The 19,908-nt window shown below is 30.4% G+C and overlaps 1 protein-coding gene across 1 annotated transcript; it reads right to left on the bottom strand.

Annotated features, from left to right (window-relative positions):
- Window positions 1–5,005: 5,005 nt before the first annotated feature.
- LOC141704034 (putative peroxidase 26) lies at window positions 5,006–5,656 on the bottom strand (the record flags this gene model as incomplete). Its single annotated transcript, XM_074507382.1, has 2 exons — window positions 5,006–5,433; window positions 5,501–5,656. Coding segments are annotated over 2 exons (584 nt in total), but the record flags the coding sequence as incomplete, so codon positions are not given.
- Between the last annotated feature and the right edge of the window lie 14,252 nt (window positions 5,657–19,908).

The following is a 19,908-nucleotide window of genomic DNA, read 5'->3' as shown; positions in this document are numbered from 1 at the left end:
TAATCAGTATTTACAGATTGTATTATTATACGTAATATGTGCTTAATTTGAAAATTCATTAAATGTTGATTGTTATCTGATGTCGATCTATATACTCTGATAAGTGTTTTGAATGTTCTGTGATTATTCAATCCAATGAGGATAATTGTGCTAGATGCGGACCTAGTGGAATATAATTATGTCTCCTAAAATATATCAATTAGATATCTTATATAATTTTTCTAGTCCTCTAACTCTTTCCATGCATATCTTCTTCTATATTAGTCTCGATCTTCTTTCCTGTAAATCAGCTTCCTTCCTTAATTGTTAGTCCTCCAATACTTAAGTTCCATTATCCATCTTCTGATATTATCTTCTGATAATCTAAGTCCCGATATCCTTAAATCCTGACTTCCAGTAAGTCCTGATTCCAGTAAGAACTAATATTTCCTATTTGTTAAGATCTGAAAACTAAACATTAAACATATTAGACATGACATCTAAAATATATCCAACAATCTCCCCCAACTTGTAAATTATGCAAGAATGTACAAGTTAATAGATTTGATGATGTAAAAAACATTTAAGTTCAAATGCAATAAGAGTTTAATAAGACTATTAATTACAACTTACAAAACATCCAGCTTTACTAACACTACTAGATATATGGGATCAGACATCGGTTCAGAACCGATGTTAAAAAAAATCTAAACCGATGTCTTCGCGTGTGATGTTAAATGTCATCAGTCTTTAACATCGGTTAACAACCGATGTCTATTACAGTGCTATACATCGGTTTTAAGATTAAATGTGATGTATTTGCAACAAATTTTAGCTTATATTACAGTATTTGTAGGTGAATATGAGTATATTATGAGGTATTTATCCATTAAAACATGAAACCTACAAGCTCTAAAAGCTTTTTATTAAAATTCTTTCGAACAAACCGATGTGAAATACTTGAGCAGACATCGGTTAGATTAGTTGCCCGATGTTAAATATTTGATCAGACATCGGTTAAATTAGCTCTTGATGTGAAATGATGGATAATACATGGGTGTTATTCACGAAACCGATGTTAAATCTTTTTGTTTAATATCAGCCAATTTCTCTAAACGATGTTATTTGACTTAAAATACATTGAGTTTTCTATAGCCTTATCTTTCTCGGCCCGAAGCACCACCAGCTCGGCGTTAGACTCTCCGAGCTCTTCCTCCTTACGCTTGAACTTCTTCTCTAGAGCAGCATACTTCTTCTGTTGCCTCCTGAGGGCCTTGTCGGCCTTGTTAGAAGCCCTCTTACATGAGTCGGCTTGCCTCACAGTGCCTTGAAATAGGCATTAGACTAAAATGAAAGAATAAACAAAGATGTAAGGCAAGTAAATGCTACAAGTAGGAAGGATAAATTCCAAGAAATAATCATACTGAGGCTAAGGACTGAGCTCCCATGAGCTTGATCCTCTCAAGATCAGGGGTAGCCACCACGTCCGTGAAGTCTTTGGGAGTCATGCCATGATAGGACCAATCCCAAGCATGCTTCGCGGATCCAACCACGGTAACCCCTCAGCGGAATCCCCAGAGAGGCTGGAAGGCACCTGTAGCAGTAGCAGCAGCAGCAGCAGCAGCAGCAGCAGTAATAGGAGTACTGTGACCCTCAGCTCCCTCAGCTGAAACCTCCCCCATGGGCTCCTTGTATTTCCTTAAGAAGATAGGTTTCGTGGCCTTTCCTCGAGTGTCCAAGCCCGCAAGACGAGCTTTCTTCATTCTAGCAGTTTCCTCAACGAGGGGCACGTTATCCTCGTTGATCTCCTTGGCAGCTGCAAGACAAGATAAAATACAAAATAAGTGGTGTCAATAAGGCATGAAATGAAATAAAATGGAGAAGGGAAGAAAAATACCCTGTTGAGAAACAGAGGATAGTCCCACATGGATGAGGGATAACTCCTCTAAAAGAGTATAGCTGGTGGTAGTGCCGTCATCCCGAGTAAGCTCATTATAAATAATAGTTTCCTTGGGGGTTAAGTGAATGGATTTGAGGCTACCATCACTAACCTTCCCGAAGGAAGATCTGAAGAGTGTGCCCCATGCGCCATTCTCCCACCGTAACCCAATGAAACTATTCCTCCAATTTTGGTTATTATCGGGAATAGAGGCGCTGTTAAAGATATACTTACACTTGGGCCTTTATTTGATATAGACCCAACCACAATTACCAGAAGAACTGTTGTAACATTGAAAAACTTTCCTAAAAACAGCTACGGATAGGGGAAAACCTTCCCTAAGGCAACAAACCATAAAATATAAAATGTTCCTCCAAGCGTTTGGAGGAAGCTGACATTGGTTGATTTGTAAATCAGCTAGAAGATGAGGAATGAAAGGGTGAAAAGGGAACCTAAGCCCAGCATCGAGGGCATCTGTATAAATAAAAAGAGTATCGGGTTTCCAGTGGTAAGTATGGTCACCATCAGAAACTGGAACTAATCTAAGAGGAGGAAGAACGTTATAACGTGCATTTAACTTATCATAATCTATGTTGTGCCAAGTATTGCAATGATTAAAAGAATCAAGATGTCCAGTGGAGGGATATTCATCCCTCCTAGTATTAATCATATCAATCAGGGACATGTAAGAAGAGCGGATTTTGATATCCTTACCTTTTTTTGATGTTGAGGCTATCTTTGCCGCTCTCTCAGAATTCTTATCAGCCATTAATGAAGCCTGGAAAAACCTCGAAACCTTGGAAGGAAGGGTGGCTGGAAAACCAAAGGAAGAAAAGTGTTGAAAGGGAGAGAATTGTAGATTGAGTGAAGATGTGAAATGAGAAGTTTGAGGAAATCACACTCTCATCCCACCTTTATATAGCCAAGAAGGAGGTGATTTGGGCATTGAAAAGCCCATTTGGGCCCAAAAATGAAAAGGTTCTGGAATTATCCAGGAAATTCCTGGAAAAATCAAGAGAAAAACTTGAATTTTTGAAGATTCTGGAAGAATCCAGAAAATCCTTAGAAGAACCTGAAATTTGGGCTCAGAGATAAGGCCCAATTCTAGAAAAATCTTGAAAAACCTAGGTGTTTTGGGCTAAAAAGGCCTAGAACCAAGGCCCAAGTACAAAAGCCCTATTTAAGAAGCCCAGTTAAAACAATGGGCTCAAAAACAAAAACCTAGTTTAATAAATGGGTCCAGGAATGCGCCCAATAAAGATAAGCCTAGAACAGGGCCCAAATATTTGAATTAAAGGTAAAGGCCCAATCTTAGGCCCAAATTTGAGTTGAAAAAAAATTCAGCCCAGGTTTAAGGGCCCAAATCAAAATATATGGAAATTACAAAAATATACGCAAAAAAAGTAACATATTCAAGACCCATTCGACCAGGAAATATAAGAAAATCCTCATCGAAATTCCTGAGGTCGAAATCCTGTCGAATAGGGCTGGATAACAGACTTAATTCAACTAGAATCAAAACCAATTTGACCAAGAAATATGAAGAATTCCTGATCAAAATCTTTGAGCCTGAATTTCTGTCGATCAGGGCTTATAAAGATGGCTAATTATGTCAAAAACGGGAATCCTGACCGAAAAGGGGAGAAAAATCCTAGTCGAAAAAAAATTTCTGCTCGAAAAAAAAAATAGGAAAAAATCGTGGCCGAAATTCGACCAGGATTCCTAGTCGAAACCCTCCTCCTCGAAATTCCTTCGACCAGGGCAATGAGAGGCCTTATTCGACCAGGATTCTGGTCTAACAGGATTCCTGGTCGAACCAGCTATTAAAAAAAGGAAGAAAAAGAAAAAGAAGGAAGAAAAATTCTGAAAGGGGTGATAATTTAGGAAATTCCTTAAAATATTTTCTAAAATATGTTAATATTTCAGAAAATAAGGAATAAATCCAGAAAATTAAGGAAAAATCCTAGAATTCCAGAAAATTAAGGAAAAATCCCAGAATAAAGGGAAAAATTCCTGGAAATTAAGGACAAATACCAGAATTAAGGGAAAAATTCCTGGAAATTAAGGAAAATCCCAGAATTAAGGAAAAATCCCAGAAATAATGGAAAAATTCCTGAAAATTAAGATAATTCCTGAATAAAAGGAACAAAAGAAAATCGTTGTAAATGTGTAGGTCGCTCCACACTTTACGTAAAAAATGATACTCTACAAGGGAACGAATGAACTTAACTTCTGCGAAACCTAGTCCCTGTTTCCCAAAAGTTGGGGTGCAAATGATAGAGAATAAATAAATCATGATTACATAGTTAATGTTGTATTAATTACACATGATTTGGGCTGCAAGGCCCAATAAGAAGATGTATGATATTCAGACCAAAAAGGTTAACACATTGATCAGGCGTGATGGACCAGATCAGGCCTAATGGAACAAAGAAGGCCCAAAACCCTGATTATTAATTAATTTCGTAATTAATTAATAATGGAGAAAAACAACTATTAAGATAAGTCATAGTGGGGATATAAATCCTAGTAGATTGGCCTCCAAGGAACCTCATGGGATAGGGAATCAGCTTCCTACTTCCTAGGACTCCAAAGTCCATTCAAATTCAGAGACTTGGCCACCAAGTATCCTATACCAAGTCCAATTCAAGGACTCCCAACATCTATATATGGGGCGTCACCCCACAGATCAGAACTATGTTTTTCGACTTCATCCTTGGCAATCAGCAAGGTACGTAGGCATCTTTATAAGGCAGATTAAGTCACGAAACACAAGAGCAGTCAAATCGAGCCTCGAAGCTCACGTTCCTTAGTAATAAATAAAACAATTATATATCTTAGTTTTTAATCCATAACGACAAGATTAGTTCAATCTATTAATTATGCTATCACCTGGAATTAAAGGTGTTAAAATTGTTTTGGTGAAAATTATAATTACAAAGAGATTAAAGAAAGTAATTTTTATTTGATGTCATTATTATTACTTTTATTTTGCATCAAATTCACAAAATATATAACTATAAGCCGAAGGTTGGATTACAAGTTATTATTCAGGTAAATAATTAAACCACTGGCTAGGAAAACAGCCTATGACTTGTTTCTGACTCGACAGTTTCTACGTATTTCTCCCTTTTTTCCTGTCAACACTTGAATGCCTCCCATTCGTGTTATTGATAAACCAAAACCCCTCCGAAAGTCCTCAAAATAATTTGCATATTGGTCTGTAAAATCATTAGTGTCACTGTCGTAGAGTAGCTGCTGATTAACTTCAAGAGATTTATTTGTGAGCACTCTTTTGTAGTATGTATTGTTGAGTCTGTAGGTTTTGGCAATGTCTGGATTAAGAAACATGAGCTGCTGGCTTTGTCTCTTTTTATTGATTAACGGGCATCTCTTCTGTAAATCTTTTAGTAGAGTTTTATTCATTGTTGGATTTGGTTTTCCTGTTTTGTTGAAGTTGTAGAGTCGATCAAGAATGTAGGAGCAATGTGTGCTTCCCATTGTGTGCCAAATACCTTTCAGAGTAGTACATACATAAATGAGACTTAAAAGGCTTCTTCGTAGCTAGAATTAATTACGTACCCAAAAGTGTAGAGATGTTTTGAACATCTAGACCCTTGGATTTGAAAAATGCAAGAGCTGCTTGCCAGGAAATGGAAGGTGGAGGAAGGTTTACTGAAGTTGTATTTGATTCGAATCCATCTCTTCTTCCCAACAGAACAGGGTGTGGACCGAGTTCTTTTTCTCAATAAAAGGGAACTTGGGATCTTCGTTCTTGCACAAGTAAATACAGATCCAGACACTTGTCTGTATTTCTGTCTTGTTACCTTCAGGTCAAAGAAAATAGTCATTGTGCACGAGGATTAGAGTATTAATTTAGTTTACTTATATAATTGTCAAACGTCCACTATATATAATCTACATCTACGGAAGCCCACATAATTTGATTACGTGATTCTATAATCTTATGGTTCCGGCACTTCACGTAGCACGAATAATCTAGAAGTCCTACCCTAAATTTTTAACAGACTTCAATACTAGTAAATTTAATAGAAATGATTGCTTGAAGTTATGCATTGTTAAAGATCTAACAAATATATCGATTGACTTGGTTGGATTCATGAAGATCTATAGATAATTAAACATAAAGAATGAATGAGTTACTTTAGATTTGTTTTCCATCTGATAGGAAATAGATGAAGTCAGAATTGCAAAAGGTGAGATGCCAATCAGTGATAAAGAATTTATGAATACTGTGTACGACCCCACTGAACCAGCTGTGATAGAGCTACAGGTTTGTATTTTATTTTGAAGTAAACTGATTTATAATTGAATGCTTGTTTTTAGGGTCAATAAATAGAGAAGAGCTTTATTTGTGATTTTGTTTTCATATATTGTAGGGAAAACTGAAAAAGGTGCGAGTTGAATTGGTAGATGAGTTGGAGTCTGCTGATGAAGGGGCATCCCCCGTACAGAAAGGGGAATTCAGCGGAAAAATAATCTGATTGTGCTAGCTGGAGCGAGACCCCCGACTAAAGGAAGGATTAACCTGTTTCCCCAAGATACCTTGGCGGAGTTGATGGGAGCATAAAATGCAATGAAGCTATTGAAAAAAATGAAAAATGAAAGACTCTGACCAATCATTTGACGTTGTTCCTGAAGAAATCTACTATATGATGCCAACGATCTTAGAAGAAGTGAAGCAAATGGTTCGTTCTTTACCCATGGAGGTGATGTAATCTGTTCTGGATGAGAAAGTGAGTAACCTGGCCACTGCTGCTTTTCCAGACCCGAGTCAGCGATCAAAGCACAAAAATTATGTGCGGACAACAAGTGTTGCGCTAAAAGGAATCTTGAAGGACAATGATAAGATCATTGTACAGGTAACATCTTTTGATTATTTGAATTAGTTGATCAGGAAAGCCATAGATTTATTTAAGATGAAGTTTTATTTCTTGAAGAATATTAAGCCAATAGACATGTGAAGCATATTATCATTATTATCTACTGATAATAATTATACGATTATAACAAGTTATAAACTAATTAATCATATTAGATGCAAATCTGATCCAGGAATGAAGATCAGTTTTATGGTGTCAAATCTCTGGTTGTCATTTCTTCAATAGCAACAATTGGACCAGTCTTGGTCCAATTTTTTGTGAAGTTACATTTTTGATAAGTTTTGGTTGATATTGATTTGAAATGAAGTGCTTTTGGTAAAATTAAGTTGAATTGTAGTATTGGGACTCAAGGTGATAGACATAATTATATTTCAAAATATAACAAATTTATGTTACTGGTTCTAAGGTTCAGTTAAAATGATCAATTAATTGCAATGCATAGTCATATGAATGCCTGCCACAAGCAGTAAGTTTTATAATTGTGTTGTTTGTATGCTTTATGGCCTAGTTCACGTACAAATATAAACTGGATTTATATTTTATTCATGTGTGATTTTGCATCCTACTTTATGTTATAATTTATATGAATTGTCGTCATGTTACCAAAACATGCCTTCATGTTTAGTTTATAAACACCTGCAGTTTATAATATATGCTTAAAACTTTACAGGTTTCGAGCATGCAGGTCATATATATTTTCTGATAAGTATCAGTCTATTTATTCAGCTTATTTAGTTGCATGTATGCTTTGTTCTATATGGTAATTATATCGGTTTTATTATCTTAACAAAATATTGGTATACTTGTTTATGTACCGATGCAGGAGACCCTGCTAGGGAAGGCGGTGGTGGTGCACAACACCTCCAGCAATGGAGATAAAGACGGAGTTGTAGGCGACAGTGAAGATGGAGTAGTAGGCGAATATGAAGATGAAGACCTTGACGCACACAACTATCCGTTCCTCTAGGTCTTTTTATTTGGTCTGGTGAACACTATGCTTAGCTTTTTATGAACTGATGGGTTTTAGAACTTTCAGTTTCCCTTTTGTAAAGCTAGCTCTTTTGTTAAATACTTTTGGGTATGTAACTAATGGTTTATATGAACTTCCTAGTATTATTCGGTGTTGGATATAACTCGGATATAACTGTCAGCGCTGAACTTTCTAACTCCTTTGTAAATCTAAGCTAACTAGCTATTTTTTTAAGCGTTTAAGGAATGTAACCTTTAAGGAATGCAACCTTTATTAATCTAACTAGATTTTGTTAGCATATATCTTTGTTGGTTTGTGAATTGAGTTAGGGTGTACAGTTATATAAATATGGTCTATCATTAGTGCTAGTCATAAGCACTGCTATATTTTTTTGGGCTCTTAATTCGACTAACGTTGGTTAAGTTTAAATGACATTTGTTTGGTAAATAAAGTCGAATTTAGAAACATCGGTCGAGTTTAATATTCGACCAAAAACAGTCAAATTACTTTTTCGTTAAGTAAAAATTACTCTTCGGTCAAATTTCTACAGTCGAATTTAAACGGTTGTAATTTTTCGGTCGTAATTCGACGGTCGAATTTAGTTAAATACTACCGAACTTTTGAATTCGATTCCCTCTGTTACAATCGATTCAAAATTGGTCGAAATTAGGTAAATTCGACCGTGCGCCTAATAAGATTGTTTAGCGTTGTTTCTTGTAGTGATAAGACACACTTTTTTAATTACAATTTTGGGCTACTTGGAGTAACTCCAAATACATATAGTTCATTCCCTAAATAAATAGAGAAAAATTCATATTATATTTGCTAAGTGGAGTTACATGTATATAGTATATTATAATGGTCAATTTATAATTTTTCAGTCAAATTATATAATTACAAAAATGCTACTCGTACATTTATATTAAAAATATTTTATATCTCATTTAAGTTAGGTATGCTTAAATATTATAAATATTAAGCTGAATTTAATATATCTTTTTATATTCATTATTTATGTAATTTTTATTATCAAAAAGTACCTTATTAGCAAAGTGAAAGAAAAGGTTGTGATTATTTTTTATTTAATTATTATTGTAACATCCCGTATCGATAGAAAGACTATTACGATTTTATAAGTATTAAATATATTATAAGTACAACTTTTATAATAAAATATAACCCCAAAGTCATACTTTCTCAACATTAAAGTGGTCTGGAGGTTTGCAAGTTTCTACTTAGATCGTATTACCAAACTAATACAAACTATTAATGCTTTTATAAGAGATCATTTTATTATCATGTAAAGCACAAGATGTATATGTCTATGATAATACCGGAGGAGTAGTGTTCATCCTATTATCTTATTTTTTCAGTTTCAACAGAGGTAGTATGTAGAAAAAATGACAGAAATAACCATTTTTTTTAAAATTAATCAAAATAAACATTCCGTAAAAAATGGCCAATTTTAGCCGATTGAATACTTCAGTGACAATTGGGTATCCAAAAATATATAAGATACTTTACTAGTAGTTGGATATTTCATATAAGGGATATTCCATTAATAGTTGGGTATCTTATTGTGTCGGTTGGGTATCATAAAGGATAAAATTAGCCAAAATTCTACACCAATAATTCTTTTTTTATTTTATATAGAAATTGGTTAATCTTGTATTTCACCCTCGTATATACTATATTATAGTGTATCGATTTCTACAACAAGAACATACCAATAGCTAATGTATACTAGATTGATTGCTAGCTTTTTTGGACTAGACTGTGGTGAGTTGTTGGGTGGGGTATGTATTCGATTGTGGGTCCGTAATTTTTTTTTTGATTGTATATGTAAAATTAAGTTTAAAATCATAATTTGGTTGAAATTATATATGTTTTTATTTAATGATTTACTAACTGAATTTTGGTTTGAAATATTGAAATGATCAATGACGCTTTGCTATCATTAAAGGAGAAATGAGATTCAAGCCCTTATGCAATTAGTAAATATATTGAGGAGAAGCGGATGGCACTTCCCCAACGAATATCAGTAAGATACTAGGAATTGAAGTAATCTGCTGCAAAAGGAAAGCTCTTCAAGGTTCAAGTTTCATACAAGTTATCGGACGCTATTAATAAAAAAGCTGAAGGTTTCTAAGATCCTAATTGCTAAGAAGAAAGTGGAGTAGGTGAAGAAAACTTGTATTGATGCTTCTAAGCCTGCAAGGAAATCGGAGTCTCTCATGTGAAGAAACCATCCAGTTACAAAGCAGCCTAAGTCCAACAAGTCTCTGGTGAAAAAAGTTGAAAAGGCTGCCACAAAAATAAGTTGAACAGTGGTTTTGGTTTGTGATGTGGTTTTTTATGTATTGTTGGAATTATTATTCAGAATTGTAAGTAAAATATTGATTAGATAATTTTTTTTATTGCTGATTTATTAATGTAGAAATATTTATAATTGATTAGGCTATTCATGTGACACTAGTCAAGTAAGTTTGTCTATTATAAATCTTTATATAATGAGAATTGTGATGAATAAAGTTATAAGTTTGCACCAAATATTATATCATTTTCCCTCTTTTATTGAAAATAACATGATGTATAAACCAGTGTTTATTTTGAAATGCGTTTTTTATGTTGGTGATGAGTGTGGTAGAAGTTATATATAAGGTTGTGGAATGTTTTATATTTTGTCATGGATGGCTTGAAGGAAATTAGTGGTGAAATGATACATTCCTCCATTGTGATTGATTAGAATTTCATGTCATGTTTTCTATCGCCAGCACATTGCCAAGTTTTAGCACAAATAGAAATGGGATCGAAGTTGAGTGTTTCTTTCTAGTTTATGTCCATATTTGATATAAAATTCCTTAGATTCTACTAAGTGTCTAAGAATAAGAAATAGATAAAGGTGTCCAAAATATAAGGATGTACAATGAAAATTCCATAGCTCTCCTACAATTTTAAACGACTATAACACCCAAAATTATAAGTTTTTTGTAAAAACCACTAAATATGTGATATACTCCTAACACATACTTCTCCTTTTATGATTGACTTGATGAATATATGTTTATATATGGTAAAAAAGTTCTTCTTTATCTGAAGAAATATTCTTAGTATTAAATAACCACATCCTTCTTGGTAAGCAAGTTATATGATAAAGAAGATATGGTCTTGGCCTGATGGGCTTGGCAAAATTTATATAACCATAACTTGTGACTTCACAATCTTTTTTATCTATTTCAAACTTGACACAGAATTCAAAGTTTCCCTTTCACCATGTAGCCTAGCCTTATTCCAGTATTGTACTTACTATAGAAAGATGTTATATGCTCAAATTAGATTTGATGCTACATGATCATGTTTTTATTTAAAGTTCTTGTTGAGATTTTAAGTGCTTAGTTCTTGTATATCTTTTATCTTAAAAAATAATTACATGCATTTTTATTTGGTGTTTAACGGTATCTGTAATTTAAACACGTAACAATAACTCTATTGAGATTATAAGTGTAAGCTTATAACAATGGGGACTTTTCAAGTGGACTTTCTTGATATCCCGTTAACATGTAAGCTTTTTGACCGAGAAAATTTATGATTATTCTTCATGACGATGATGGATATGAAAGGTATTCCTAAGACATTTCTCCATTATTTATATTAGTAGTCTATTAGTCGGTCATGTTCTTTTACCACGGGTAAATTACCTAATTTGAGCATAAATAGAAATAGGAAATGCATCTTTCTAGATTTTTCCCACATATTAAAATCAAATATTAGTAGATTTGATTAATAAAAAACCCAGGGATCCGCTACTGACTTGTTTGTGTATATAATCATATATATCTAATTCCCAATTATCTTTTTAAGGAGTAGGAAATGGATAAAGGTGTCTAGGACATGAGCATATAGCCATATATGTTTGTAGAAAATTTTAAGTTTCAAGTAGTTCACTTAACGCCTGATATACTCTAAAAAATATTCTTCTCCCTTGGTATGATTCACTTACGGTACATCTTTCATATATAAAGGTATATTCTTCATATTAAATAAATGCATTGTTTTGGTGTATTTTGATAGATACCCATATAAAATGAAGTACTAGATATCTGGGACAACTAGAACATTTTAGGGAAAGTGACAATAGAAGTGTGGAATTGGAGAATAAGCAAAAACACCAAAAAATGAAACCGGATCAAAAAAATGAAAAACCAAAAATAATAAAATCGAAACCGACAAAAATCAAAAAAAAAATTGTAGCTGAGCCGAAGCGATGGAACGGTTTGATACCGTTACGGTTTTACCCCTGTACCCGAACCGAAAAACCAAACCGCTTATATTAATTTTAAAATTATTAAAATATATTCATACATGTATTTATTTATTCTATATATAAATGAGTATTTTAAACTTATACCATTGTTGTATTAGAATTTGAAAAAAGTTTTGGATATGATAGTTCGTAGTGTATAGACCATGAATCTTTGGTTTAAAATGCTAATACTATTAAGGAATTTGTAGAGCTGCTGTAGTACTAATCATAATATATATACCACAATAAACATCATGATTTAATTACTCTAAATTAGTAGAATTTCATTTCGGTACTAGATTAGTCCATTATTGTTGATGTGTAAAAAAATATAATAACTGGAAGCGCACAGTGTTTAGTTGTAGAAATCACATATCGATCCACGGAGACTATAAATTTTCAAAACCCTAACAATTTAAATCAGGCAAACTAGAAAATAGGATTTGGGAGGTGTTCCAAATAACCTAATTAGAAAATAAATCAAATAATATGGAAAACCTCGAAAGCTGAATCGATTAATCAATTATAATTAACATCAGCAATCCCTAAAATCAATTCTCTTTTCTTCATAAAAATAATGTATATCAATTAACGAGACAAGAATATACTATGAAACTTGTTATCTAACAATAACTCATCAATATTTCATAGAGCAAGCATAGGCTATGAAAATAAATCCTGTAACAATAATATATCAAAATCACATTATTAATTGAACAATTAACCACCGAGAAAAATCTATGAGAGTTAAATAATAGGAACGAGAAGATATCAAAGAAATTAAATTAACTTTATCTTCATCCTAGGGAACCAATTTAGCTACACGTGATAAAAAGATAAGCAAAACAAAAAACTAACAAAATTCTAGCTCTAAATTGATGTTCTAGGTGATGGGAATGTAAAATACAAGAAAAGATACATATATATAGGGAAAATATGAGGGCTTGGGTCTTAGAATATCAAATCCTCCTTAGGATATATTTCCTTCTTTTCATTTTTCTTCTCCAACATGTATTCGATATTTCCTCCAATTCCTTTGACTTCAAGAATAGTCAACCTCCTTCCTTATTTACACCCTTTACAGCTCAAATCCTTATTTGATTAAATTTCCTACAAAACAAAATAAAATAATTTATTTTTTAATAAAATTACGAAAACAAAAATAAAATAGGTAATAAAAAATGCTAAATATGGACCTATCAATTGTGAATCTCCTAGGAGGTTACTTTTACAATGGTAATTATTTATGTAATAATGCAGTAGCACTTATATACCAACAAAGATAGGGTTAACCGGCTACGCAATAAGTTAATAGTATTCGTTTTTGTTTTTAAATGAAATCTCAAAAGGTAAAATGGCACTTATAATTTTTTCATCATTGTATTAAACAAATAAATTTAAAAAAATAAAAACTAAAAAAACCGAAACCGATAAATGGTTAACCGAATCGAAAATAACCCTTCCGAGTTGTTTAATTACGGTTAATAACTAGAAATCGAACCGACATACATGGTTTGATAAGGATATTCGGTAAAAACCAAGTTGAACTGAACCGTGCACACCTCTATGTGGAATGTTATCATATTGGTTTGCTTTGGTTATTTCTCAACAGTACTAAGGCGATGATTTAATTATAATAGCATTGTTGTGTTAGTCGACTAGGAAAGTATAGAAACAACGAGTATTCACTACAAGAATATAAGGCTAAATACAACTGAATAAATTCAACCGGTATGGTCAACCTGAATGTTTGACTGGGCACGGCTAAATACAACCGCCAGCGGTCGAATTTAAATTTGATCGAAATATTACAGTTGAATTTAGTAATAAATTCGACCGGTATTTTTGTGCGGTCGAATTTAGCCTTGTCCGAAAATGGAGAGAATTTTCCCTCCAACTAAATTATTTTACGCTCCTAAATTCAACTGCTAGCGGTCAAATTTAGCCTTACCTAATGGAGGGATATTTTCCCGCTTTTTTTGTTTTAATTTACTCAAATGGCAAAAAAACAACCAAATACAAAACAAAAAAAAATCAGTTGAATAATTAAATTGATTGCAAGCGATTGTATTTAGTAAACGAAAAAAATCAAAATCAAAATTTTAGAAAAATCAAAACATAAATTTTGGAATAAACACTAGTAAGATATACTAGTCAAACTGAAACTTGATTATTAAAATGACAAACCAAATAAAATTATTTTGATGTGAAATTTTGGTTATAACACTAATTTATATATCTATTGACATCCATACGGTTGGATCGTTGAAAAATATTTATAAAAAAATCGAACACCAATTTTGGAATAAACAATAGTTAGTTGTATTAGTCAAACTGAAGCTTGACTTTTAAAATGATAAATCAAATACAATTATTTTGATGAGAAATTTTAATTATATCACTAATATATATATATATATATATATATATATATCTTTTGACATCCACACGCTTGGATAGTTGAAAACTATTTTTAAAAAAATCGAAACACCGATTCAAGATTAAACACTAGTTAGTTCTACTAGTCAAATTACTAAAACTTGATATTTAAAATGACTAGCCAAATAAAATTATTTTTATGTTAAATTTTCATTATATCACTCATATATATCTATCTATCAACATCCATATGGTTGGGTCGTTGAAAAATATTTTTTAAAAAATCGAAACACCAAATCTGGAATAAACAGCAGTTAGTTGTACTAGATAAACTGAAGCTTGACTGTTAAAATTACAAACCAAATAAAATTATTTTGATATGATATTTTGTTATATCAACAATATATAAATCTATTGACATCCATACGGTTGGATCATTGATAAATATTTTAAAAAATACTGAAACACCAAATCTGGAAAAACACTAGTTAGTTATACTAGTCAAAGTGAAACTGACTATTAAAATAGCAAACAAAATAAAATTATTTTGATGTAAAATTTTGGTTATATCACTCATATATATATATATCTATTTACATCTATACGGTTGGGTCATTGAAAAATATTTTTAAAAAAATCGAAACACCAATTCTGGAATAAACAGCAATTAGTTGTACTACTTAAACTGAAGATTGACTGTTAAAATAACAAACCAAAAAAATTATTTTAATATGAAATTATGGTTACATCGCTAATATATATATCAATTGACAGCTATACTTTTGGATCTTTGAAAAATATTTAAAAAAATTGAAACACCAATTTTGGAAATAAACACTAGTTAGCTCTATTAGTCAAACCGAATCATTACTGTTAAAATGGCAAATCAAATAAAAATATTTTGATATGAAATTTTGGTTATATCACTCATATATATATCTATTTACATCCATATGGTTGGATCTTTAAAAAAATATTTTAAAAAATATCGAAACACCAATTTTGGAATAAACACTAGTTAGTTCGACTAGTCCAACTTAAATTGACTGTTAAAATGGCAAACCAACAAAAATTATTTTGATGTAAAATTTTGGTTATATCACTCATATATATATCTATTGACATCCATACGGTTGGATCATTGAAAAATATTTTTAAAAAAATCGAAATACCAATTCTGGAATAAATACCAATTAGTTGTACTAGTTAAACTAAAGATTGACTGTTAAAATAACAAACCAAAAAAATTATTTTAATATGAAATTATGGTTACATCACTAATATATATATATATCAATTGACATCCATACTTTTGGATCTTTGAAAAATATTTAAAAAAATTGAAACACCAATTTTTGAAATAAACACTAGTTAGCTGTATTAGTTAAACCAAAGCTTGACTATTAAAATGGTAAACCAAATAAATATATTTTGATATGAAATTTTGGTTATATCACTCATATATATATCTATTGACATCCATATGGTTGGATATTTAAAAAATATTTTAAAAAATATCGAAATACCAATTCTGGAATAAACACTAGTTAGTTGTACTAGTCAACCTGAAATAGACTGTTAAAACGGAAAACCAAATAAAATTATTCTGATATACAATTTTGGTTATATCACTCATATATATATATATATATATTTATTTATTTATTGACATCCATACGGTTGGATCGTTGAAAAATATTTTTAAAAAATCGAAACACCATTTCTGGAATAAACATCAATTAGCTATACTAGTCAAATTGAAACTTGACTATTAACATGGCAAACTAAATAAAATTATTTTGATATGAAATTATAGTTATCTCACTTATATATATATATAAATTGACATCCATACGATTGGATCGTTGAAAAATATTTTTTTTTAAATCGAAACACCATTTTCTCGAATAAACACTAGTTTTTGTACTAGTCAAACTCAAGTTTGACTATTAATACGGAAAACCAAATAAAATTATTTTGATATGAAATTTTGGTTATATCACTAATATATATATATATAAATTGACATCCATACGGTTGGATTGTTAAAAAATATTTTTTTTAAAAAATCAAAACACCATTTCTGGAATAAACACTAGTTTGCTTTACTAGTGAAACTCAAGCTTGACTATTAAAATGGCAAACCAAATAAAATTATTTTGATATGAAATTTTGGTTATATCACTATTATATACTCCCTACGTCCCACTGAATTGTTTAGGTTACTTTTCAGCACGCTTTTCAATGCTCGTTTAAAGTATACTTCCATAATATATATATTTTTTAAAAAATCTGAAAAAAAAGTTTCATGTTTAAACTTTTATTCAAAAAAAAAATTTATGAAAAAAACATTATGAAACTATATGTTATTGAAGCCTCGAAATACGTGAAAATAGTGTGCGTAAACTATCCAGCGGGACGGAGGGAGTATATGAATTGACATCTATACGGTTGGATCGTTGAAATATATATATATATATATATATATATATATATATTTATATATCTTTTGACATTTATATGGTTGGATCGTTGAAAAATATTTAAACAAAAATCGAAAACACCAATTCTGGAATAAACACCAATTAGTTGTACTAGTTAAACTGAAGATTGACTGTTAAAATAACAAACCAAAAAAATTATTTTAATATGAAATTATGGTTACATCACTAATATATATATATATCAATTGACATCCATACTTTTGGATCTTTGAAAAATATTTAAAAAAATTGAAACACCAATTTTTGAAATAAACACTAGTTAGCTGTATTAGTTAAACCAAAGCTTGACTATTAAAATGGTAAACCAAATAAATATATTTTGATATGAAATTTTGGTTATATCACTCATATATATATCTATTGACATCCATATGGTTGGATATTTAAAATATATTTTAAAAAATATCGAAATACCAATTCTGGAATAAACACTAGTTAGTTGTACTAGTCAACCTGAAATAGACTGTTAAAACGGAAAACCAAATAAAATTATTCTGATATACAATTTTGGTTATATCACTCATATATATATATATATATTTATTTATTTATTGACATCCATACGGTTGGATCGTTGAAAAATATTTTTAAAAAATCGAAACACCATTTCTGGAATAAACATCAATTAGCTATACTAGTCAAATTGAAACTTGACTATTAACATGGCAAACTAAATAAAATTATTTTGATATGAAATTATAGTTATCTCACTTATATATATATATAAATTGACATCCATACGATTGGATCGTTGAAAAATATTTTTTTTTAAATCGAAACACCATTTTCTCGAATAAACACTAGTTTTTGTACTAGTCAAACTCAAGTTTGACTATTAATACGGAAAACCAAATAAAATTATTTTGATATGAAATTTTGGTTATATCACTAATATATATATATAAATTGACATCCATATGGTTGGATTGTTAAAAAATATTTTTTTTAAAAAATCAAAACACCATTTATGGAATAAACACTAGTTTGCTTTACTAGTAAAACTCAAGCTTGACTATTAAAATGGCAAACCAAATAAAATTATTTTGATATGAAATTTTGGTTATATCACTATTATATACTCCCTACGTCCCACTGAATTGTTTAGGTTACTTTTCAGCACGCTTTTCAATGCTCGTTTAAAGTATACTTCCATAATATATATATTTTTTAAAAAATCTGAAAAAAAAGTTTCATGTTTAAACTTTTATTCAAAAAAAAATTTATGAAAAAAACATTATGAAACTATATGTTATTGAAGCCTCGAAATACGTGAAAATAGTGTGCGTAAACTATCCAGCGGGACGGAGGGAGTATATGAATTGACATCTATACGGTTGGATCATTGAAATATATATATATATATATATATATATATATATATTTATATTTATATATCTTTTGACATTTATATGGTTGGATCGTTGAAAAATATTTAAACAAAAATCGAAAACACCAATTCTGGAATAAACACCAATTAGTTGTACTAGTTAAACTGAAGATTGACTGTTAAAATAACAAACCAAAAAAATTATTTTAATATGAAATTATGGTTACATCACTAATATATATATATATCAATTGACATCCATACTTTTGGATCTTTGAAAAATATTTAAAAAAATTGAAACACCAATTTTTGAAATAAACACTAGTTAGCTGTATTAGTTAAACCAAAGCTTGACTATTAAAATGGTAAACCAAATAAATATATTTTGATATGAAATTTTGGTTATATCACTCATATATATATCTATTGACATCCATATGGTTGGATATTTAAAATATATTTTAAAAAATATCGAAATACCAATTCTGGAATAAACACTAGTTAGTTGTACTAGTCAACCTGAAATAGACTGTTAAAACGGAAAACCAAATAAAATTATTCTGATATACAATTTTGGTTATATCACTCATATATATATATATATATTTATTTATTTATTGACATCCATACGGTTGGATCGTTGAAAAATATTTTTAAAAAATCGAAACACCATTTCTGGAATAAACATCAATTAGCTATACTAGTCAAATTGAAACTTGACTATTAACATGGCAAACTAAATAAAATTATTTTGATATGAAATTATAGTTATCTCACTTATATATATATAAATTGACATCCATACGATTGGATCGTTGAAAAATATTTTTTTTTAAATCGAAACACCATTTTCTCGAATAAACACTAGTTTTTGTACTAGTCAAACTCAAGTTTGACTATTAATACGGAAAACCAAATAAAATTATTTTGATATGAAATTTTGGTTATATCACTAATATATATATATAAATTGACATCCATACGGTTGGATTGTTAAAAAATATTTTTTTTAAAAAATCAAAACACCATTTCTGGAATAAACACTAGTTTGCTTTACTAGTGAAACTCAAGCTTGACTATTAAAATGGCAAACCAAATAAAATTATTTTGATATGAAATTTTGGTTATATCACTATTATATACTCCCTACGTCCCACTGAATTGTTTAGGTTACTTTTCAGCACGCTTTTCAATGCTCGTTTAAAGTATACTTCCATAATATATATATTTTTTAAAAAATCTGAAAAAAAAGTTTCATGTTTAAACTTTTATTCAAAAAAAAAATTTATGAAAAAAACATTATGAAACTATATGTTATTGAAGCCTCGAAATACGTGAAAATAGTGTGCGTAAACTATCCAGCGGGACGGAGGGAGTATATGAATTGACATCTATACGGTTGGATCGTTGAAATATATATATATATATATATATATATATATATTTATATATCTTTTGACATTTATATGGTTGGATCGTTGAAAAATATTTAAACAAAAATCGAAAACACCAATTCTGGAATAAACACCAATTAGTTGTACTAGTTAAACTGAAGATTGACTGTTAAAATAACAAACCAAAAAAATTATTTTAATATGAAATT

Source organism: Apium graveolens, unplaced genomic scaffold (genome assembly GCF_009905375.1).
Source record: "Apium graveolens cultivar Ventura unplaced genomic scaffold, ASM990537v1 ctg7327, whole genome shotgun sequence".
Classification (NCBI taxonomy): Eukaryota; Viridiplantae; Streptophyta; class Magnoliopsida; order Apiales; family Apiaceae; genus Apium; species Apium graveolens.
The sequence above is the reverse complement of the archived record's forward strand: the minus strand, read 5'-3'. Positions and strand labels throughout refer to the sequence as shown.